Source organism: Sus scrofa, chromosome 10 (genome assembly GCF_054392235.1).
Source record: "Sus scrofa isolate SSC_HxYL_T2T_F1_AM1 chromosome 10, Sscrofa_HxYL_maternal_Yorkshire_Landrace_v2.0, whole genome shotgun sequence".
Classification (NCBI taxonomy): Eukaryota; Metazoa; Chordata; class Mammalia; order Artiodactyla; family Suidae; genus Sus; species Sus scrofa.
The window spans coordinates 26,714,270-26,733,401 of NC_139392.1; the positions used below are offsets into that span (position 1 = coordinate 26,714,270).

General features: G+C 57.8%; 1 protein-coding gene and 1 long non-coding RNA gene across 6 annotated transcripts in view; both read left to right on the forward strand.

The window, feature by feature from the left end:
- NAV1 (neuron navigator 1) overlaps nt 1–19,132 on the forward strand; it is a 219,227-nt gene that overhangs the window by 109,893 nt on the left and 90,202 nt on the right. For all 5 annotated transcript variants that reach the window (XR_014817546.1, XM_021064511.2, XM_021064513.2 and 2 more), the window contains exon 5: nt 18,866–18,968. Coding sequence is in view for 4 of the 5 variants with exons in the window: in XM_021064511.2 (XP_020920170.1) it covers nt 18,866–18,968 (103 nt within the window). In the remaining variant the exon portion in view is untranslated. The remainder of the gene's footprint in view (nt 1–18,865; nt 18,969–19,132) is intronic.
- Nucleotides 5,991–14,208, forward strand: LOC146398870 (uncharacterized). Its single transcript, XR_014817575.1, has 2 exons — nt 5,991–6,244; nt 10,151–14,208. It is a non-coding gene; the product is annotated as an uncharacterized LOC146398870 (long non-coding RNA).

The window sequence follows — 19,132 nt, forward strand, 5'->3', positions numbered from 1 at the left end:
AATCAGAGCTGCAGCTGCCGGCCTACACCATGGCCACAGCAACATCAGATCCGAGCCACATCTGCAACCTACACCACAGCTCACGGCAACGCCAGATCCTTAGCCCACTGAGCGAGGCCAGGGATCGAACCCACAACCTCATGCTTCCCAGTTGGATTTGTTTTCACTGTGCCACGATGGGAACTCCGAGATGTGTGTGTTGTGCCCTGGCACTTTGCTCCCTTGAGGGGCAGGGTTGGTAAGAGTGTGAAACTGAGGACCTTCTGAGATCCCTGGGTTCGTAACCAAAGTGGACCAAAGTGGGTAGGCCCTCTCATGTACTGTAATAATAATAATAGGAGTTCCCATCGTGGCTCAGTGGTTAACGAATCTGACTAGGAACCATGAGGTTGTGGGTTTGATCGCTGGCTTCGCTCAGTGGGTTAAGGATCCGATGTTGTTGTGAGCTGTGGTGTAGAGTTGTAGATGTGGCTCAGATCCCGTTGCTGTGGCTGTGGTGTAGGCCGGCGGCTACAGCTCCGATTGGACCCCTAGACTGGGAACCTCCATATACCGCCGGAGCGGCCCTAGAAATGGCAAAAAAAAAAAAAGAGGGGGAAAGGGCAGGGGTGCGGGTTAGAGCCGGGCTTCCTGATGTGTGTGGGTCTGGGGCTCTGGGACTCGGGTGGCACCTGAGAAGGAGTCCCGGCAGGCTGGGTGCATGGGACAGGTGTCCCTCTGCCCCAGAGGAAGGGGGGGGCCATGTGGCTCGTGGGCCCTGGATGCCGCAGAATCAAGGAGAAGCTCTGGGGATGGGGGGGGGTGTGCAGCGAGTGTCAGCAGGTTATTTGAAGTGACGCTGTTACCCTGAATAAAGGGTTTCCACGTGGCATGTGGGTGCCTTGGAATCAGACCAGAGCTGCAGCGTAGCCGTCCTGCCCAGCGGTCAGAGCCAGGCCCCTCTCCTCAGGGCAGGAGGCTCTGTGACCACTGCTCTTGCCCCATGGAAGGTAATTATCTGAATAATTAGTCCAATTCATCTCTAGCGGTGAATTATTCTGCCTGATAATCATCCTCAGAAGCAAAGAACTCCTGACGGACTCTGGCTGATGGTGACGGGTCAAGTGTCTTTTTATGTCTCTCCCCTGCCCCTGACTTGACAGACTGAAATCCTCCAACTTTGGTAAATTCTGTCTCCGTCAGCGAGGAGGTGGCTGGGGAGCAGCAGAGGCTGGGCTCGGGGCCCTAGAGGTGCTGCCCGCTCCCCCCACCCTGTGTTTAGGGCCTGGGTTGGTCCAGCGGGTCCAGAACTGGGTGTGAAGTTGGTTGGTGGGATCAACCAGCGGATGAACCTCTACCAGGGAGGGGGGGCTTCTGAGACGGTCCCCAGCACACCCACTGATCCAGGGCGTTCTCAGAGAGTCTGAAGGCCAAGGGACTGACCTTGTGGGATTTAATTGTTGAACTCTGAGTGGAGGTTGATGGTGAGATCCAGGGAGGGGAGCTCAGCCCTTTCTGACCAGAATCCCGGAATCCCCACCCAGATTCCGAAAGGGCTCTGGGTGGTGATGGGAGCCCTGATGGGACCCCCAGAGCACCTGCAGTGGGGGGGGGAGTCTGCACACACACACACACCCCAGCCAGGGACTGTCTGCAGTCCCCAAGGGGCCTGTCTGAGCTGCAGTGCTGGGCCCGGTCAGTCTCAGGTTCCTCTCCCCAGAAAGAGGGACATGGCAGATGGGTACAAGATCTTATGTAACTTTCAGGGGAGTCTGGACCTTCTGTGACCTCGTGAGCAACTCCAGATGTAACAATCCATGGACCGTGCCCTTGAGGGACCTAGGATCTTGGGGGCGGAGAGTGGGGCCCTCCTTGTTAGACAAGCCAGCTTGCACCATTGACGTTGATGGCCAGATGGTTGGGGTGGGCCGTTCTACGTGTTAATGATGCTTTGCAGCATCTCTGGCTTCTACCCACCAGATGCCGGGAGCACCTCATTTGAGGATGTGACCATCAAAAATGTCTCTGGGAGTTCCCTCTGCGGCACAGTGGGTGAAGAATCCAACTGCAGCAGGTCTGGTCACTGTGGAGATACAGGTTTGATCCCTAGCCCAACGCAGTGGGTTAAAGGATCTGGCATTGCTGCAGCTGTGGCGTAGGTTGAAGCTGCTTCTCGGATTCAGTCTCTGGCCTGAGAACGTCCCTATGCCGCTGGTGTGGCCATACAAAGAAAAGGCTCCGGGCATTCGTAGCATCACCCCCCCCCCAGTTGAGAATCTCTGCAGTAGAAGCGGGAGCTCAGCCCCAGTGGAAAATGCAGTGAAACCTGGGTCGGGGCATCAGGGAAGGCTCCCTGGAAGAAGAGGTGTGGGGACCAAACCAAGAACACAGGCTTTTGTTGGCTCAGTTGGTTCTGTTCAGCTTTCTATGGCTGGAGTCTGGCCCAGTGTGGGACACAAAGATGCACAGCCCGTGCACGGGGGGCTGAAAAAGGGGAGTGGGCAGAGAACAGAGCTCATGTGTCCCTGGTGAGGGACCTGCACTGCCTGGCCCCTGTGCCCTGGGTAAGGGACAGCACTGTGACATTTCTGCTCTGGCTCAGGAAGCTGTGGCATCCCTTGTTCTGAGAACCCTCATGAAGAGGAGCAGGCAGGCCCGCTGCCAGTAGCAAAGGAAGCCGGGGGTGGGTGGGGGTCTCATCAAGCCTTGTGCTTACTGGCCATAGCGCCCTTCCTGGTGGACCTGATTTGACCCTGGGATACATCCAAACACAGACCTCCAAAAGTCACTGTGGTCTGGGGTCTAACTGCAGAATCAGTGGGACAGATCCCCGGGAATGGAAGGCACCATCCTGCTTGGTCACAGGTCGTGGTGGCCGTGTGTTGTGTGTCTCTGAGCTGCATTTTCCTCTCATGCTTGGAGTGCGCCATGGCTGGTCTCCTCTCCCCTCCCTGCTGTCTCCTCATTTGCTCATCCCGAGATCCGATGCACCTGCATTCCGTATCCTTGAGGTGCAGCAGGGACAAGCAGCCAGGCCAGGGCACGGCTATGCAGGGAGGGCCGTGTCCAGAGCTGGGAGCCCCGGGGCGGGATGAGCCCCACGTGAGGGCTGCCCTGGAGGTTTGTGGGAACCTAAGGACCCAGCCAGCACTGGGAGTCTGGGACGGACAGTTTTATTGTCGCTTTTTTCAGTGCAGGTTAAAGAGTCACACGTCCGGTGAAATATATGTCTTCCTCTCCCCCGAGCAAATCACGGTGGCCCTGGGTAATCGAAGTTTGTAATAGCCTGGAAAATGCAGGAGAACCTTTCGAGTGTGTTTCGGAGCTCCGTTGAAAACGTTTCTTTTGCCAGGGGAGCCGTTTGGCTCTGATTTGTGTCTGACAAGGGGGAACGGAGGCGGAGGTGTCGGTCGGCCACGTGTGCACTGGATGGTCGGGCATGCGCGGGACACAGCGCCGGTCGGAGCAGGGCCGAGCTGGATGAGACACCTGCCAGGCAGAGGGCACGGCCTGTGGAGAGTCAGCCAGACGCACAGAACCAGGAGGAACGGCAGAGCTGGGGCTGCAGCCGCAGAGGGCAGAGGCCGGAACCTGGACAGTAGGAGGGATGGGGTGGGGCTGGCATGATGTCCCCCTGAAGGACATGGATTGGGTGGCTGGGTGGTGGCACAGGAGAGGGCAGGTGCCAGCTGGCACCCGGGAACACGAGGTTGCCCCCTTGCCTGCCTGTGCACCTGAGAGTCCCTTGAGGCAGGACAGGTGTGTGTGTTAGGGGGGTGACTGCACGCCCAGAGGACATGTTTGTGCAATGGGTCTCATTGAGGACCTGCCCCACACACAGGTGCCAGGCACTCGGGGATGGAGAGCTTACGGTCTCTGCCCCGGAGGCAGGCAGGCTGTGAGGAGGTATGGACGGAAGTCTGCTCTGGGCTCCAGCAGGGCCCAAGGTCAGGACAGGTGGTTCCTATCCAGGCTGAGCCTGAATTTCCTGGGACACTGCTGCTCCCTCCATCAGGTAAACACAGGTGGAGGTGCTGTTACCGAAGCAGTGTCCCGTCCAGGCAGAGGGACGAGTGCAGCGGACACCAGGAGGGGTTACTGCAAAGGTAGCACGTGCTTCTTGTCAAGACTGGCTCAGACACCATTTGTTCCACAGCTTAAAGGAGAGGTGATCACTGGGGTGACCAGGGAAGGCTTCCCGGAGGAGGTGTGACAGGACCCTGGAGCATGGGGTGGGGTCGCCCAGCGGGGAAGGACCCTAATGGGGAGCAGTAGGATGGATGGAGCCAGCAAAGGTGCAGCAATGGTGGGCAGCAGAGACCAGCCTGAGCAGGTGAAGAACATGCAGAGAGAGAGGCAGGAAGAGCAGGCTAAAGAACCACCGTCGAGGAGTTCCCGTTGTGGCGCAGTGGAAACAAATCTGACCAGAAAGCATAAGGTTGCAGGTTGGATCTCTGGCCTTGCTCAGTGGGTTAAGGATCCGGTGTTGCCGTGAGCTGTGGTGTAGATCGCAGGCACGGCTCAGATCTGGCGTTGCTGTGGCTGTGGCATAGGCTGGTGGCTATAGCTCTGATTCGACTCCTAGCCTGGGAACCTCCATATGCCACGGTGCGGCCCTAAAAAGACAAAAAAAAAGAATTACTGTCGAGTGCTTTGGACACCAGGCCCTCTGAGAGATGCTGAGGTCTCCCGTTGCAGAAGCCCAGGCTGGCCTGGATGGTGTGGCCTCTGACTCCTTGGGCTGTGGGGTGGGGGGAAGTGTCTGAAGCCACCTGAGCCACTCCAGCCTGGGCTTGGCGCACTTGGGCTAAATTCTCTCCCTAGTGCAGCCCCCAGCTTGCCTTCCTGGTGGGGGAGGGGACACACACAGACATCAATTCAGTCAAGTCTGTTCACCCTGGTCCCTGGGAGCCTGGCCCGCTGTTCCCATGGCAACCGCTAGCTGTGGGAGCACAAAGAGCTGGGGGTAGGCAGCAGCCCCGCATCATCACTGGGATCCCCCAGGTGGGCAGCGGGGGCCTAGGGAGCAGCTTGCTGTAATGGGGGGGGAGGGCAACGGGCAGGAAGCCTTGAGGGCACTGGCAGCCCACCCCCCCCTTCTCCCATCCTGCCTGCGTCTGGGGCGCGCCCTCTGCATCCTGGTCTCATTAATGATAGATGACCTGGGGAGGAGTGGGGCTCCCCAGCTCCTGGCCACACTGGGCTGGGGGTCCTCCTTTGCAAAGAGGATGTGTCCTGGACCACCAGCAGTCTGAGACAGGCCACGGATAAGCCCTGGGGTAGTGGCCTTGGTAGACGGTCAGCAGCATGTCCCCGAGAACCGTGCGTCCACTGACAAGTATTAGAAGCTGATGGGCAGGCGGGGCCTGTGCTCTGGGGCTTGCATTCTGTTAGCTGCTTATTCACTGAAGGTTTGCGCCGGGGGAGCCACAGCCACCAGAGTGGCCCCAGGCTCCGAGGAGCTGTGTGCTCATCCCGAGCAGTGGCTTCTTAGTCCAGAGCTGCAGGACTCACTCTCCTGGGGCTGCCTCCCGGATTGGCATGAGGCCTGTGTGGTGTAAGGCACCCAGTAGGTACTTGGTTAGAGTTCACTTGTTTCCTGGCTTCCTGAGGAGGAGGGGCAGCAGTTCCTGTAGTTCTGAGGGGCGAGGCCGGCCGGGCCCCTCGAGCCCACCTCCATGCCCACCTTCTTCTCTGGCGAACCTGCCTTGGAGCCTGGCCTGGTCCCAGCTCGAGACTCCCATGCTCAGGCCTCCTGCTCCGAACTGACGGGCTCAGGATGCTCCTTTGCACCCGGGTCAGAGATGAATAGCAGAGAGCGTTCAGCTTGGGGCCTCACAAGCTCTGCTTTAGCCGCTGGTTCCTGGGCTCCGGCGTTGCAGGGGGAACAGCTCAGCGTGGTCTGATGGCCTGAGCGCAGTCGTGGTCTTGGCAAGCGGGCCACACGACCTGCCCGCCAGACGCTCTAGGAAGGTTCTTCCCAGGCCAGAGGATCAGCAGGTTCCAGAACTGGGACAAAGCCCAGCAGGGAGAAAGGCTTCCCTCGAGGAAGTGCCAGGCAGGAGACGTGCCTGCCAGCAAGGCCGGGACTGGCCGCGGCCCCAGGTCCTGGAGGTGGAGAGATGCTGGCCTGGCCCGCAGCCCACTCCTGGCAGTCCTGCCGCTCATTCATTCCACAGAGCCAGGCTGGATGGGCCTCTTCCTGTGACCTATAAGGCGTCCACCCCAGCGTGTCCTCCGGGAAGAGCCTCCTGGCATGAGGCTCGTCGTTATAATTTATTTGGAAAAAGAATAGTCTCTAGACTCCGACTTGGGTTCAGATTCCCGCTGCGCCACTTACACGAGCTGTGTGACCTTAGGAAGTTACCTGGCCTCTCTGAGCCTGGCCTCTGTAACTGAGAGTAACTAGATGCGAGGCCGCGGTGCTCGAGGAGAGACTGTGAACTAGGTTTGGCGCCACACTCAGCACTCACGATACTAAGTCAATGCCAGTTCTGTTCCTCTCCTTCCTCCTCTCCAGTAGCTCCAGCCCCAGTACGTTCATTGTAGGGCCGTCTGCCCTCCTGAAAGGAAGTCTTATTTATTTGTTTGTTTATTTATTTTGCTTTTTGGGGCCGCACCCGCGGCACATGGAGGTTCCCAGGCTAGGGGTCCCATTGGAGCTGCAGCTGCCGGCCTCTGCCACAACTCACGGCAACACCGGATCCTTAACTCACTGAGAAAGGCCAGGGATTGAAGCCGCATCCTCATACATCCTGGTTGGTTAACCGTGCGGAACCACGAAAGGGACGCTGAGAAAGTCTTCTTTATTTTTTTTTTAATTTTTTCGTCTTTTTGCCTTTTCTAGGGCCACTCGCGTGGCATATGGAGGTTCCCAGGCTAGGGGTCTAATCAGAGCTGTAGCCACCGGCCTACACCACAGCCACAGCAACGCAGGATCTGAGCTGCATCTGCGACCACAGCTCATGGCAACGCCAGATCCTTAACGCACTGAGCAAGGCCAGGGATCGAACCCGCAACCTCATGCTTCCTAGTCGGATTCGTTAACCACTGAGCCATAACGGGAACTCCGAGAAAGTCTTCTTTAAAAGGAACCTCTCTGCTCGCTGCAGATGCGCCAACCCAGAGTGGGGCGGGGGAGTGCCTTGGCCTTTGTTAAGCCTGGTCCTTTCGGTGAGTAGTGGTGCCATCCTGGAGGTGATGGTGGCAGATGGGCTGTGCCCGAGGTCCTGAGGGGGGGGGTCGCAGAAGATGAGGGGATCAGTGACATAGGCGGCTTGGCAGAGGGGAACTCTCCAGGGAGGAGGCCGCAGCTCTGATGTTGGGGCAGGTGTCCTGTGGGCAGCAAGGACTGGGGGAGCGGGGAGCAGCCTCCTAGGAAGGGCCGCCCCCCCACTCCTGGGCAGCCCTGAATGGCCATTCCCTGCCCCAGCTTCCTCCCCTGGAACCCTCCCTCGGGCCAGGCCAGCTCCTCCGTGGCCCAGGCTGGCTCTGACATCCGCAGCCTCTATCCTCTTGACCAGGTCACTGCCACTCCGTTGGGCCTCAGTTTCTCCTTCTGACAAATGACCTCTGAGGCTCCCGCCAGCTCTGATTTGTGATGATTGTCAACATCCGCCCTCCTCCAGGCTGGTGGCCAGGGCTGTCCGTGCTGGGCACACAGGCTGGCCAGCCTCGGGCCAGCCATCATCCCATTTTACAGGTGAGGGTCCTGAGGCCGGAGGTGAAACCCCTGCTGAAGGTCACATGACTGGCTAGGGGTAGGACTGTCTCCGTGTCCGTGGCCTCGTCTGCTGCCCTCCCTGCCTCCCTTAGCCTGGGCTAAGGCTGCACCCCTCCTGAGCGAGGCCATGCTCTCTTGTGTGGCCAGACTCACTCCTTCCTGCCCTCTGGTTTCAGGTCAGTGGGCACCTCTTCCAGGAGTACCCCCCTCCCCCGCCCCGACCCCCCGCAGCTTCGTCGTTTTTCTAATCAGGCCCTGGGCCCCGGTGATGCCAGGCCACAGCTGTGCCTGCTGGCTCTCGGCTGCAGGCCTCCTGTGCAGAGGGCCGTGGGATGCCAGCAGCTTCTCAGGGGAAGATTGGGACCTCAAAGGCAGTGGTAGCCTGTCCATCAGACTTGTCCCCTCACCGAAGTGTAGCCACTCCCAGGGAGTCAGGACGGGCAGAATCTGCAGAAAAGACTGGAAAATCAGGAGTGGAGGGCTTGGGGGCTGGGGGTTCCTGCAGCAGGAGTCCCCAACAAGACTGGTATCTTCAGAGTCAGTGCCTCTGTCACTTGGCTACTGGTAGATCCTGGGAGGGGCACTGAGGTCAGGGACTTGGGGGTGGGGATGGAGCGTGATAGGGCAGGGTAGCGGGGGAACCCTCCCCTTGTCTGCCACTGATGCAGGGGCTGTGCTCCGGCAGCTTTTGGTCTGACCCTCTCTGGGCCCCGTCAACCTTGAGATGGGCTTCACTGGTCATTCACTGACTTGAGGTGCACCTTATGGGAAAGCCATGGAGCTGGTGCAGACCAAGCCGGCGGGCTCAGCATCCCTGCCCAGTAGGACTCCCGGGAGATGGATCTGCTCTCTCTGCTGCACGGGTCACCATGCAGGGGGATGGTGTGGCTGCCGAGCTGGAGGAGTGTGACTGGTGCGACTGAATCTTAACTTTTCTTTAATTTAGTTAACTTCACTATAAAAGATGCTTAACACCGTGAGTTGTTAGGGAAATAGAGATAAAGTCTACAGTAGGGTACCACTCCACACTCACCCGAACGACTAGAATCAGAAAGATAGTAACAGGCATTCCCGTCGTGGCTCAGTGGTTAACGAATCCGACTAGGACCCATGAGGTTGTGGGTTCGATCCCTGGCCTTGATCAGTGGGTTAAGGACCCAGCGTTGCTGTGAGCTGTGGTATATGTTGCAGACACGGCTCGGATATTGCGTTGCTGTGATTCTGGCGTAGGCCAGTGTCTACAGCTCCGATTGGACCCCTAGCCTGGGAACCTCCATATGCTGCGGGAGCGGCCCTAGAAAAGGCACAAAGACCAAAAAAAAAAAAAAAAAAAGATAGTAACAGATGTCAAAGAGGGCGTGGCGAAGTCGGAGCCCTCTAGCGCTGCTGGTGGGACGTGAGGGGTGTGGCCAAGTTGGAAAACAGCCTGTGGGTCCCCTGATGTCAAGCAGAATATGACCCCGAGTCGCCCTCCTAGGCATTTATCCAAGAGAAGTGAAAGCGTATGTCCATTTAAGAGTTGAGATATGAATGTTCCTAGCAGCTTTATCCATAAAATAGGCAAAAAGTGGAAACAACCCAAATGCCCATCAAACGATGAACAGAAAAATAAATACGATGCATGCATACCATGGAAAATTACTCGGCCGTGAAAAGGCATAAGTGCTGACACAGGATATGTGAGTGAGCCTTGAAAGGGAAAGAAGCTAATCACAGGAGTCAGCACATCTATAATCCATTTACCTGGGGCGTCCAGAGCAGGCAGATCTGGAGAGGTGGGAAGTAGACCGGGGGTTGCCGGGGTCTGGGGGCGGGCGATGGGGAGTGATTGCTGATGGGTCTGGGATTTCTTTGAGGGGCTGGTAGAAATATTCTGGAAGCAGATAGTGGCAGTGGTTTTACAACCATGCAGATGTACTAAAAACCATTGAATGCACACTTTAAAAGGGTGGCTTTTAGGCTTTGTGAGTTAGATCTCCATAAACGTACTGTGTACCGGGAGTTCCCCTCATGGCTCTGGTTAACGAACCCAACTAGTATCCATTAGGATGCGGGTTTGATCCCTGGCCTCGCTCAGTGGATTAAGGATCTGGCGTTGCCGTGAGCTGTGCTGTAGGTTGCAGATGCGGCTTGGATCTGGTGTTGCTGTGGCTGTGGTGTAGGCCAACGGCTGTAGCTCCGATTCAAGCCCTAGCCTGGGAACCTCCGTATGCCGCAGGTGCAGCCCTAAAAGGACAAACCAAAACATACCATGTACCTATATGTCTGTTTGTGCATTGTGGCTGCAATAATATTGGATAATAGCATCTCTAGGGTCCGACGGCCCAGTTCGGATCCTAGCTTTGCCAGTTAAGATTATATAGTATAGGGAGTTCCTGTCATGGAGCAGTGGAAACAAATCCAACTAGGAACCATGAGGTTTCAGGCTCGATCCCTGGCCTCGCTCAGTGGGTTAAGGATCTGGCATTGCCGTGAGCTGGGGTGTAGGTCACAGATGCAGCTCGGATCTGATGTCGCTGTGGCTCTGGCGTAGTCTGGCAGCTGTAGCTCCGATTGGACCCCTAGCCTGGGAATCTCCATATGCCTCGGGTGCGACCCTTAAAAAAAAAAAAAGGATTATATAGTATCTTTATGGCCTTCTGCAGCTTACTGAACCTCCCCGGACTCCCGTTTTCCTAACCAGGACCATCTCAAAGCGTCGTCATGATAATTAAATAGGCTACAAACCAGAAGCCCCTAGAAACATGCCTGGCAGGCACCAGAGGGGTTAGTCGAGTCAGCCAATACTAATATCACTAGTTTCACTACCAGAAATCCCCCAGGGCCCCTTCCAATTGTGGTCCACACCTGGGCCCAGCTCCAGCCCCTCCTCCTCCCTCTCCTTCCCCTCCCCCCTTCGCCTGCAGATGGTCCTGGCTAATGTGAGAACCGTTGCCATGACAACCACTCCGCTCCCTGCAGCAGTGACTTCATTGGAGCCTGGTGTCACGTGAAGGTTCTGGGCAGCATCACTGTGGAGAACATTGCCAGGAAACCCTGAGGTTTAAGGGGCAGGAGAGCAGGACCTGTCAGGGGACGGGGCCACGCCCTCCACAGCGAGGCAGGCAGAGCCTCCTCCACAGGAGGCCAGCCCTCTGCGCCCAGGCTGGAGTTCAGATTTTTAAATGAGGGTGGACTAGACGTCAGGAATCTGCTTTCTGACCCTGTAACTTAATGTTCATAGGGCAATGGGGCAGAAGACAGGAGCAGCAAACCAGCCCCCCCTGCAAACAGCCGTCTGGAGGCAGGCACCCTCCCCAGGTCCCCCAGCCCTCAGCCCTGGCTGCCCTTGACCAGCTAGTCTTCCCCAAGGCTAGATGTGAAGAAGTGGCTGGGGCAGGGAGTCCCCTTGTGGTGCAGAAGGTTAAGGGTCCAACGTTGTCACTGCTGTGGCGTGAGTTCAGTTCCTGCGGGCGCTGGCTCCTGAGGCTTTCATGCTTCCCCTCCAGGCCCTCTTCCAAAGCACGGTGAGCTGGGCTGACCAGCCGGCCAGGAGTCAGGGATCTGCCCCCTGCCCACTGCAGAGAGGGCTGGAAACTCCCCCTGAAAGGGCAGGACTGGCACAGGCGGGCAGTGGCAGGGGTACCCCTCCTCCCTCTTTATCAGCAGGCTTCTTGCCCGAGAGCATCGTGGAGCAGAAGTGAGCAGAGCAGGGATGTGAGTTCTTATCCACTCCCTGCAGGCAGCACTCTGTCTGTAGCCATTGGAGCAGAAAGGCCAGCCTGTCGCTTGAAACTCTGGCCCTGCCTCCGAGCTTGCCAGGTGGAGCCCACAAGTGCCCCGGGGCTGCCCTCACACTGCCGCTCAGCCCTGAAGCCAGGCACTGCCCCTTCTATCCTAGCAGGCAGGCTCCCTGAAGCCGGTGCTGCAAATCCTCAGCTGTTCTCCGCGTTGGGTGAGGGTCGAGGAGGATGTGGGCTCCAGGGGCAGGGCCCGGAGAAGGGGTTGTGCTAAGCAGGACACAGAGGGAGAGGGACTCTTTGGGCGCTGCCCCGCAGCTGACAGCTGCCCACCCTGCGGCACTGCGGCAGCGGCCCAGCGGCGCCCCCTGGTGGCCTATCTCTGCATTGAGCTCCCGGCGGTGCAGCCTGGGGAGCAGGAGAGGGGGACCCTCAGGTGGGAAGCCTGGGGATGCCTGAGTGGGTTTTCCCAAGCATCGGGCGTGTGCGCCAAGAGAGCAGACTTGGAGTGAAGGCCCAGGACACATCGCCCCACGGCCTCACATCAGGAAATCAAAGCCCTGGTTTCTGTGGCTGCAGCAAGGTGTGCAGATTTCTCAGATGTGACCTGCTGCATCATGTCACCACATGTGAGGCTTAGACGGTGCAGATTTTTGGGGCCCCATCTCCATCCAGCTGAGACGTAACCTCTGGGGTCGATGCCCTGGCACCTGCATCTTGAACACACACTGGGAGGGAGCAGATGCTCATACAGGCTTCTGCCAACTACAGAGCTGCACGGCCAGACTGTCAGAGCTGGTTAGCCTTGGGTATCCTTGCCTCCACTCCCATGTTTTATTGAAGGAGAACTGCAGCCCAGGGAGGGCAAGCGATTGACCCAAGGCCCCACAGCCAGCTAGCGTGTGCGCTGGGGAAAACCAAGGGCCAATTCTTCACCCGCCCCAAGTTGCCTCCTCCCCGTCCCATCCCCCACCTCACACTACTGCTGGCCCAGGGCCCATTGGTGACGTTAAAGGGTCCCTGAGCCAAGTCTTCTCACTCCATCAACATCGAAACTGTCCATGAGCTGGAAAGATCCCTGCTGGCCTTCTCACTTGCTAGTTGAGGGTGTCGGGCTTCTCCAGAGCAAGGATGGAGCCCTCGGGAGCCTGCGGGGGAGCAGGAGCCCCTGAGACTGGCAGCGTGGGATTTGTCACGCTGCAGGTCTCTCTGACAGCCGCCTCCAACAATATTGTGACTTACGTGGGGGGCGAGTGGAACGACAGAATTAGTAACAGAATAAGCCGTCCCCCGCCTGCGCGCTCCTGGGAGGGGTGCTTCTTGCATGCAGGCCTGCCAGGGTCTTCCAGGGGCCTCTGGAGGCAGCGGGTGGTGAGGAAAGGGACACAGGGAAGGGCTGGCACTGGGCTATGGGCTCTGGTCAAGGGCAGGGGAGGTTTCTGTGCAGAGTCTTCTGTCCTCTGCAGGTTTCAGCCCCTGCGCCCAGCATCATGTTGGACCATGCCTTCAGAGGCTGGAGCTCCGTGGAGCCCATCAAGGGCAAGGTCAATGGCTGTGAGCATCCTCAGAACCCACCCAGTGTGACCTCTGAGCAGGGAGTGGAGACCAACGTGTGTGGGGATGGTGGGCAGGGATGGAGCGCGGAGTGAGGTGGACGTGCAGTGCCCTCCCTGGCTGGACCTGGAAGGTCACGTCCTTGAGCAGAGGAAATGGATGGAAAGGTGTCATCCCGAGCCATGGGACTCGGTGTCAGCATAGGTGCTCATACACAGATTCCGGCGGTGATGCACTAACAGACCCCAAAGCTCTTTCCTGGTGGTGGCACTCAGCACAGTGGGGAGAGGGTGGCCCGCTGGCTGGGGCTGGGGTCCCTTTGTTAGAGAGATGTTTATGTTTGCAACTGGCTTTTATCATAGTGGTGTTTGACCTTCGGGTACTAGGAGTCCAAACTGTAACAAATCTTCGAATTTACGAAGACTTGGCCATCACTCAGGATCTCACGCGGTCAGGAAAGGTTATTTTTTCTTTGTGGGAGTTGTTGAGAGAGGGGGTGTGTGTGTTTGTGTGCCTGTCTGAGTGTGTGTCTGCAACTGTGTGTCTGTGTATGTGTGTCTGTGTGAGTGCGTCTCTGTGTGTGTCTGATGCTAACCCTGGCTCTCCCAAGTCCTTTAGCCCGGATTTATAGATGGGTCTCTTTGGTGCTATTTCAGTTTACATGGCAATCACTCTGCTGGTGACATGTCTCGGTGCCTCTCAACCCCAGCTTGACACAGAGGGGCCAGTGGAGGCCTCTGGAGCCTGACTGCCCCCCCTCCCCCAGCTGGTAAGCTGGCCCAGCCTTTCCCTGTCTGAGCTGGAGCTGTGTGCTGTTTCTCCCACTCCTGAGAAAGCATCTTGCAAGCTCTGAAATGCCAGCCTTGGAAACGTTCTTCCTCTCGGGCCGCTTCCTATTGGGTCCCACCTGGTCTAGCCACTCACAGCAGAAGCCAGACTAGCCTTAACCACCAGATGCAAATCCTCCAGGGCCCCGGCCTGGGTGAACCTGAATGTGGGGTCAGGATGTTGGTGGAGGTGGTGAAGAATTTAGCAATTATTGCAGTTTACTTCATTGTCGGCCAGTAATTAGGCTGGTCCAGGGAGCTCCCTGGTGGTCTGGTGATTTGCGCTTTCACTGCTGCGACCTGGGTTCAATCCCTGGTCTGGGACCTGAGATTCCCACACCAAGCTACTGCATGCTGAGGCCAAAAAAATAAATAAAATTAAAAATTAGAAAATTGAAAAAATAAAGCTGTGCAGAACTTGGAGAAATGTGACTGCTGGGTGACGGAGCCCCGTGTCCCCCGCACCCTCCTGCATGCCCCTAAACCTGCTCGGGTCCTGATTCTCCATGGGCGGCTCCAATCCATATCATCAGGTTTCAGACCGAAGGCCCGAGGCCCGGCACTGCACTTCCGAGGCTCGCTCATAGGGACCCAGACTGGAGATGGAACAGCAGCGCCATGTGGGTGGGATCGGGCCTGGCGACCTCTCCATGCATGAGGGCGTCCCTGCCAGAAGGCAGAGCCCGCTAAGGGGATGGCACCACCCCCTGGGTGAGAGAGCCCAGAAGCGCCCCCACCCCCCGCTCCTCCTGCCCACCCCTTCTGTACCTCCTGGCAAATAAGAGCTGCCTCATGCGTTGAACCTGCTGTGCACTGGGCACCCTGAGTTAGCTCGTCATCCTCACCAGGGCACCTGGCAGGTACTGTCATTCTGCCTGCTTCGCCAAGGGGAAGACTCAGCCAGCAGAGGCCTTGTTTCAGGTCAGACAGGCCGGGCTGGCACAGCCAGCACCTGCGCCCGCCTCTCCCAGCTCTGTGACCTGGCTACTCCATCCCCCGTGGGCCCTTTACCGTCTTGGTTCCTCGGCTGGCTCCTCGGCTGGCGGGGTCATGGACTTGCCCTCTGGAACCCAGTTCTGACTTCAGAGCAGAAAGGACCCTGTCTGCATCACCCTCCCAGGCACCGTCTGCCCTCAGCGACCCTGTGCACTGCTTTAGCCCTGCTCCTCCCGTATCTGCGGCGGGAGACACATCCTCGTGACTCTCCGTGCGCATGTGCGCAGGACTACAGAGCAGTGCACGTATGACTGTGTGAGTCTGATGTGAGGGTGTCTGCAGAACACTGCTGGCTGGACCCCAGGTGGGTGCGTGTGTCTGGAGGCGTGCGTGTGGATTTTGAGGCACTGGGTTGTAGTGGAAAGAATAGGGCTTTGGAGACACACAGACGCAGACGTGGGAGGTGCCTAGTCTTGGGCCTGTCTAGTGGTACACACACAGTGAGTGGGCATTGTTTGCATTTGCCTCTGTGTGTGTGTGTGTGTGTGTGTGCGCGCGAGTGTGCGCGCGCCCTCGCAGCTGGTTCCGGTTTCCTTGAGGGCTGGTCCTTACCCCAAAGACTCATGCTTTCTGTGGTCTTCTATATATAAACCCCGCCCCACTTGCAGTGCCCCAGTGTATGCTGGGAGGATGCTGTTTGGGGCAACTGTGTGTTACCATGGTGATGGCATCTTTGGAGCCTGGGGAGCACACATATCCTCCCCACTGCTCCATTTTCAGGGCAAGGCTTGGAGCAGCAGCCAGGACAATCTTCATGCTCCCCGCACCCCCAGACCTTATCACCCTATGATGCTGGGAGCCCCATCCCCCCTGCTTCTCTCTCCTTCTGTCTCTTTCTGTCTCCCTCTGTCTCTCTGTCTCACTTTCTCTCACACATACACACACGCACAGTTTAAATTGCCCCTATTTAGGCACAGGGTGTGCAAGAGGTAGAGCCCCAAGAGGTGGATGTCTTCTGGTCCTGGGGGCTCCTGCTGCACCCCCAAGGATGGGTCTGCCACCGGGGAATGTGGTCACAGCCAGACTTCCCTAGGAGCCCTCACCCCTAGCCCCACCTGAGCTGAGCCTTCGGGACCAGTGTGGCATGCCCGAGATGGCCACCAGAGGACACTGCTGGGGCACAGAGGGAGCTCTGGGGTGGTGCCTCTGCAGATGATCCAAGCCTGGGGCAGAGAGCAGAGCCATGCTCTGCCCCAGCTGTCTCTCCCTCTGTCCCTAGATCGTTCCCAATCTGTCCCACCCTCTGTCTCCAGATCTTTCCCAGTCTGTCCCACCCTCTGTCCCCAGATCTTTCCCAGCTTTAGCCCCAGCTCTGTCCCTGGCCCTGTCCCACTCTGTGCCAGCCTCCTCTGCATGCCCACGTGTACTGGGGACAGCAGCCTGATGCCACATGTTCTTCATTAATGTGTCTCTGTGCCTCCACCACTCCCCCCTGCCCAGCCTCCCATCCCTCCGGTGACCCGGCTGAACTGAGTCACTTCCAGGGGCTCTGTGGCTCTGATCTGGGACAAGTCCAGGAGACTCTGGGTCATCCTGCCCCCTCTCCTGCCATGGGGATAACTGGCTGTGGGGGGCTCTCTGGGAAGAGAGATGGGGAGAGGGGCCGGACTCAGGGCTCAGTACAGGAGGGTGTGAGGAGGGTGTGTCTTTTCCCGACACTTCTGGAGCGCTAAGAGCCAGGTTCCCAACACCCCCCCGCCCCCCACCCCGCTCCAGGGCCTGGAGCCTTAGAGGACACAGAGCGACCCTCCCTAGGCTGGCCACCATGTGAGTTAAGACACTTTTCTCTTAAACAGAGAAAAAGAAACATCTTTTTAATGGAACATTTACCCATCCACTCTTTTATATGTCTTTTTTTTTTTTTTTTTTTTTTTTTTTTGCGCCTCACCATGGCATGTGGAAGTTCCTGGGCTGGGGATCCAACCTACTGCAGTGACCATGCCAGCCCTTAACCCACTGTACCACAAGGGAACTCACTCCTTTTGCTTGTTTGTTTTATGTCCTTTTAGGGCCAAACCTGCAGCATATGAGGGTTCCCAGGCTAAGGGTTGAATCGGAGCGCTGTAGCTGCCAGCCTGTGCCACAACCACAGCAACCAGGATCTGAGCTGCATCTGCAACCTATACCACAGCTCGCAGCAACGCTGGATCCTTAACCCACTGAGCGAGGCCAGGGATCGAACCTGCATCCTCATGCATGCCAGTCAGATTCATTTCCGCTGAGCCACGATGGCAAGTCCCCCTCCTTTTTTTTTTTCTTTTTTTCTTTTTTTCTTTTTTTCTTTTTGCCTTTTCCAGGGCCGCTCCCACAGCATATGGAGGTTCTCAGGTTAGGGGTCTAATCGGAGCTGCAGCCACTGGCCTATACCACAGCCATAACAACGAAGGATCCGAGCCATGTCTGCGACCTACACCACAGCTCACAGCAACGTGGGATCCTCAACCCACGGAGCGAGGCCAGGGATTGAACCCGCAACCTTGTGATTCCTAGTTGGATTCCTTAACCTCTGCGCCAAGACGGGAACTCCCTCCTCCTTTTTAATATACTTTTATTGTGGTCGAATCTCCCCATTTTTTTTTTTTTCTTTTCTTTATCGGCTACCCTGCAGCATTTGGAGTTCCTGGGCCAGGGATCAGATCCAAGCTGCAATTGCAACCTGTGCCACAGCTGCAGCAATGCTGGATCCTTAACCCACTGTGCCAGGCCGGAGATTGACCCTGTGTCCCAGTGCCCCAGATGCCACCCACCCTATTGCACCACCGCGGAAAGGCCTCTCTCTGTCCTTGAAGCGCTCACGGGGCTCCTGCTCTGTGCTGTGGCCGGCTTGGTGCGGGTGGTGCTGCCTTGTGTTGTGTGGAGAGGAGTGGGGGTTTCTTCCTGGACTCGCCGTGCCCTGCGCTGCCTGTGACCCTCTCTGAAGCTTTGTTTTCTCATCTGTGAAATGGGGCAGCACACAGCTCCCCAGGTGTTGTGAGGGTCCAACTTGATGCTGCCTGCTGAGAGTTGTCACGCTCGTCCCTGAGTCCCTCTTGGTCCCCTGCTCTTTGGGACTGCTCCGTCCCTGGGGTCGTGCGTGCCTTGTTCCTCATCTCTGCCAATCCCGTGGCAAGCACCACCCTGGCTCAGAAACCCACCTCTTGGCACCGAGTCCCGTGTTTTCACACAGGCACGTTATAGCACCAAGCTTTAAAAATAAATGTACATTTTCTGACCCTGTGTTCCATGCCAAGACATCCGCACAGCCCCAAGCAGCTCACAAGGTGACCCTTGCCAGGACAAATAGGCATGGGCGGCCACAGGCGTGACACACGAAGGCTTGTCTTTGTCCCCACCAGCCAGCTGCCTGGAGCTCCCAGAATGAGACCCCTCCCACCCAGACCCCAGAAGGGAGGGGCAGGCTGGACGGGGCATGGGGCTGGTCCTCAGGAAAGGTGCCTCAGAGGTTCTGGAAGGGCCTTGGGCCTGACTGCCTCCCGCCCTGGCTGACAAGACAGAGCAGCTGGGCTGAGCTTAGTCTTGGGGAAAAAATACCTCCTGGAGGGCACCTTTCTGGGTGGGGAGGGTGCATGGGCTCTGGGCAAGAACCGCAGAGGGTCCAGACAGGAGCCTGAGGGCAGAGCTCTTGGGCGCCTCTGCCAGCATCCCTGGGTCCCCGACGCTCCCTCTCAGGGAGGCTTTGGGGGATCTGCTTCCATTCCGCGACCTGGGTCCCAAGGTCAAGGACAAGTCTTGGGGCAGGGCTGACTGAGGTTTCTGCCCAAAGCCTGTCCCATCCGTTTTCCGCCTGGACTGGTGGAGGGAGGAGAAAGTTCCTGAGCCCTTCCTTCTTGCTCGTGCCCTTGGTTTGGGGTGTTTTCAGCCTGGGAGGTGGTGGGTACATTTCTGCTCTAGTTGAGTCTTCTCCAAGCTAGCATGCGCCCCTCACCTCCTGGGGATGTGGTCGCCCTGCACCTCTTGGCCCCTCACCTCCTGGGGATGCGGTCGCCCTGCACCTCCCGGCCCCTCACCTCCTGGGGATGCGGTCGCCCTGCACCTACCTCATCCAGCTCCTCCTCTTCTCCCCCTAGACCCAGAGTCCCAGAGGAAGAGGACAGTGCAGAATGTTCTGGATCTCCGACAGAACTTGGAAGAGACCATGTCCAGCCTGCGAGGGTCCCAGGTGACTCACAGGTGAGAGCGAGCTGCCCCCTTTCCCTCCATTGTGGAGAGCAGGGCCCATGACCTTGGCCCAGGCATTCGAGGTTGGCAGCCATGCACAGACACTCACCGTGGAGGCAGAGCTCCGGGTGGGGGCTCCCGCCACATCCACACGTCGGCAGGGGCAGCATGGCCTT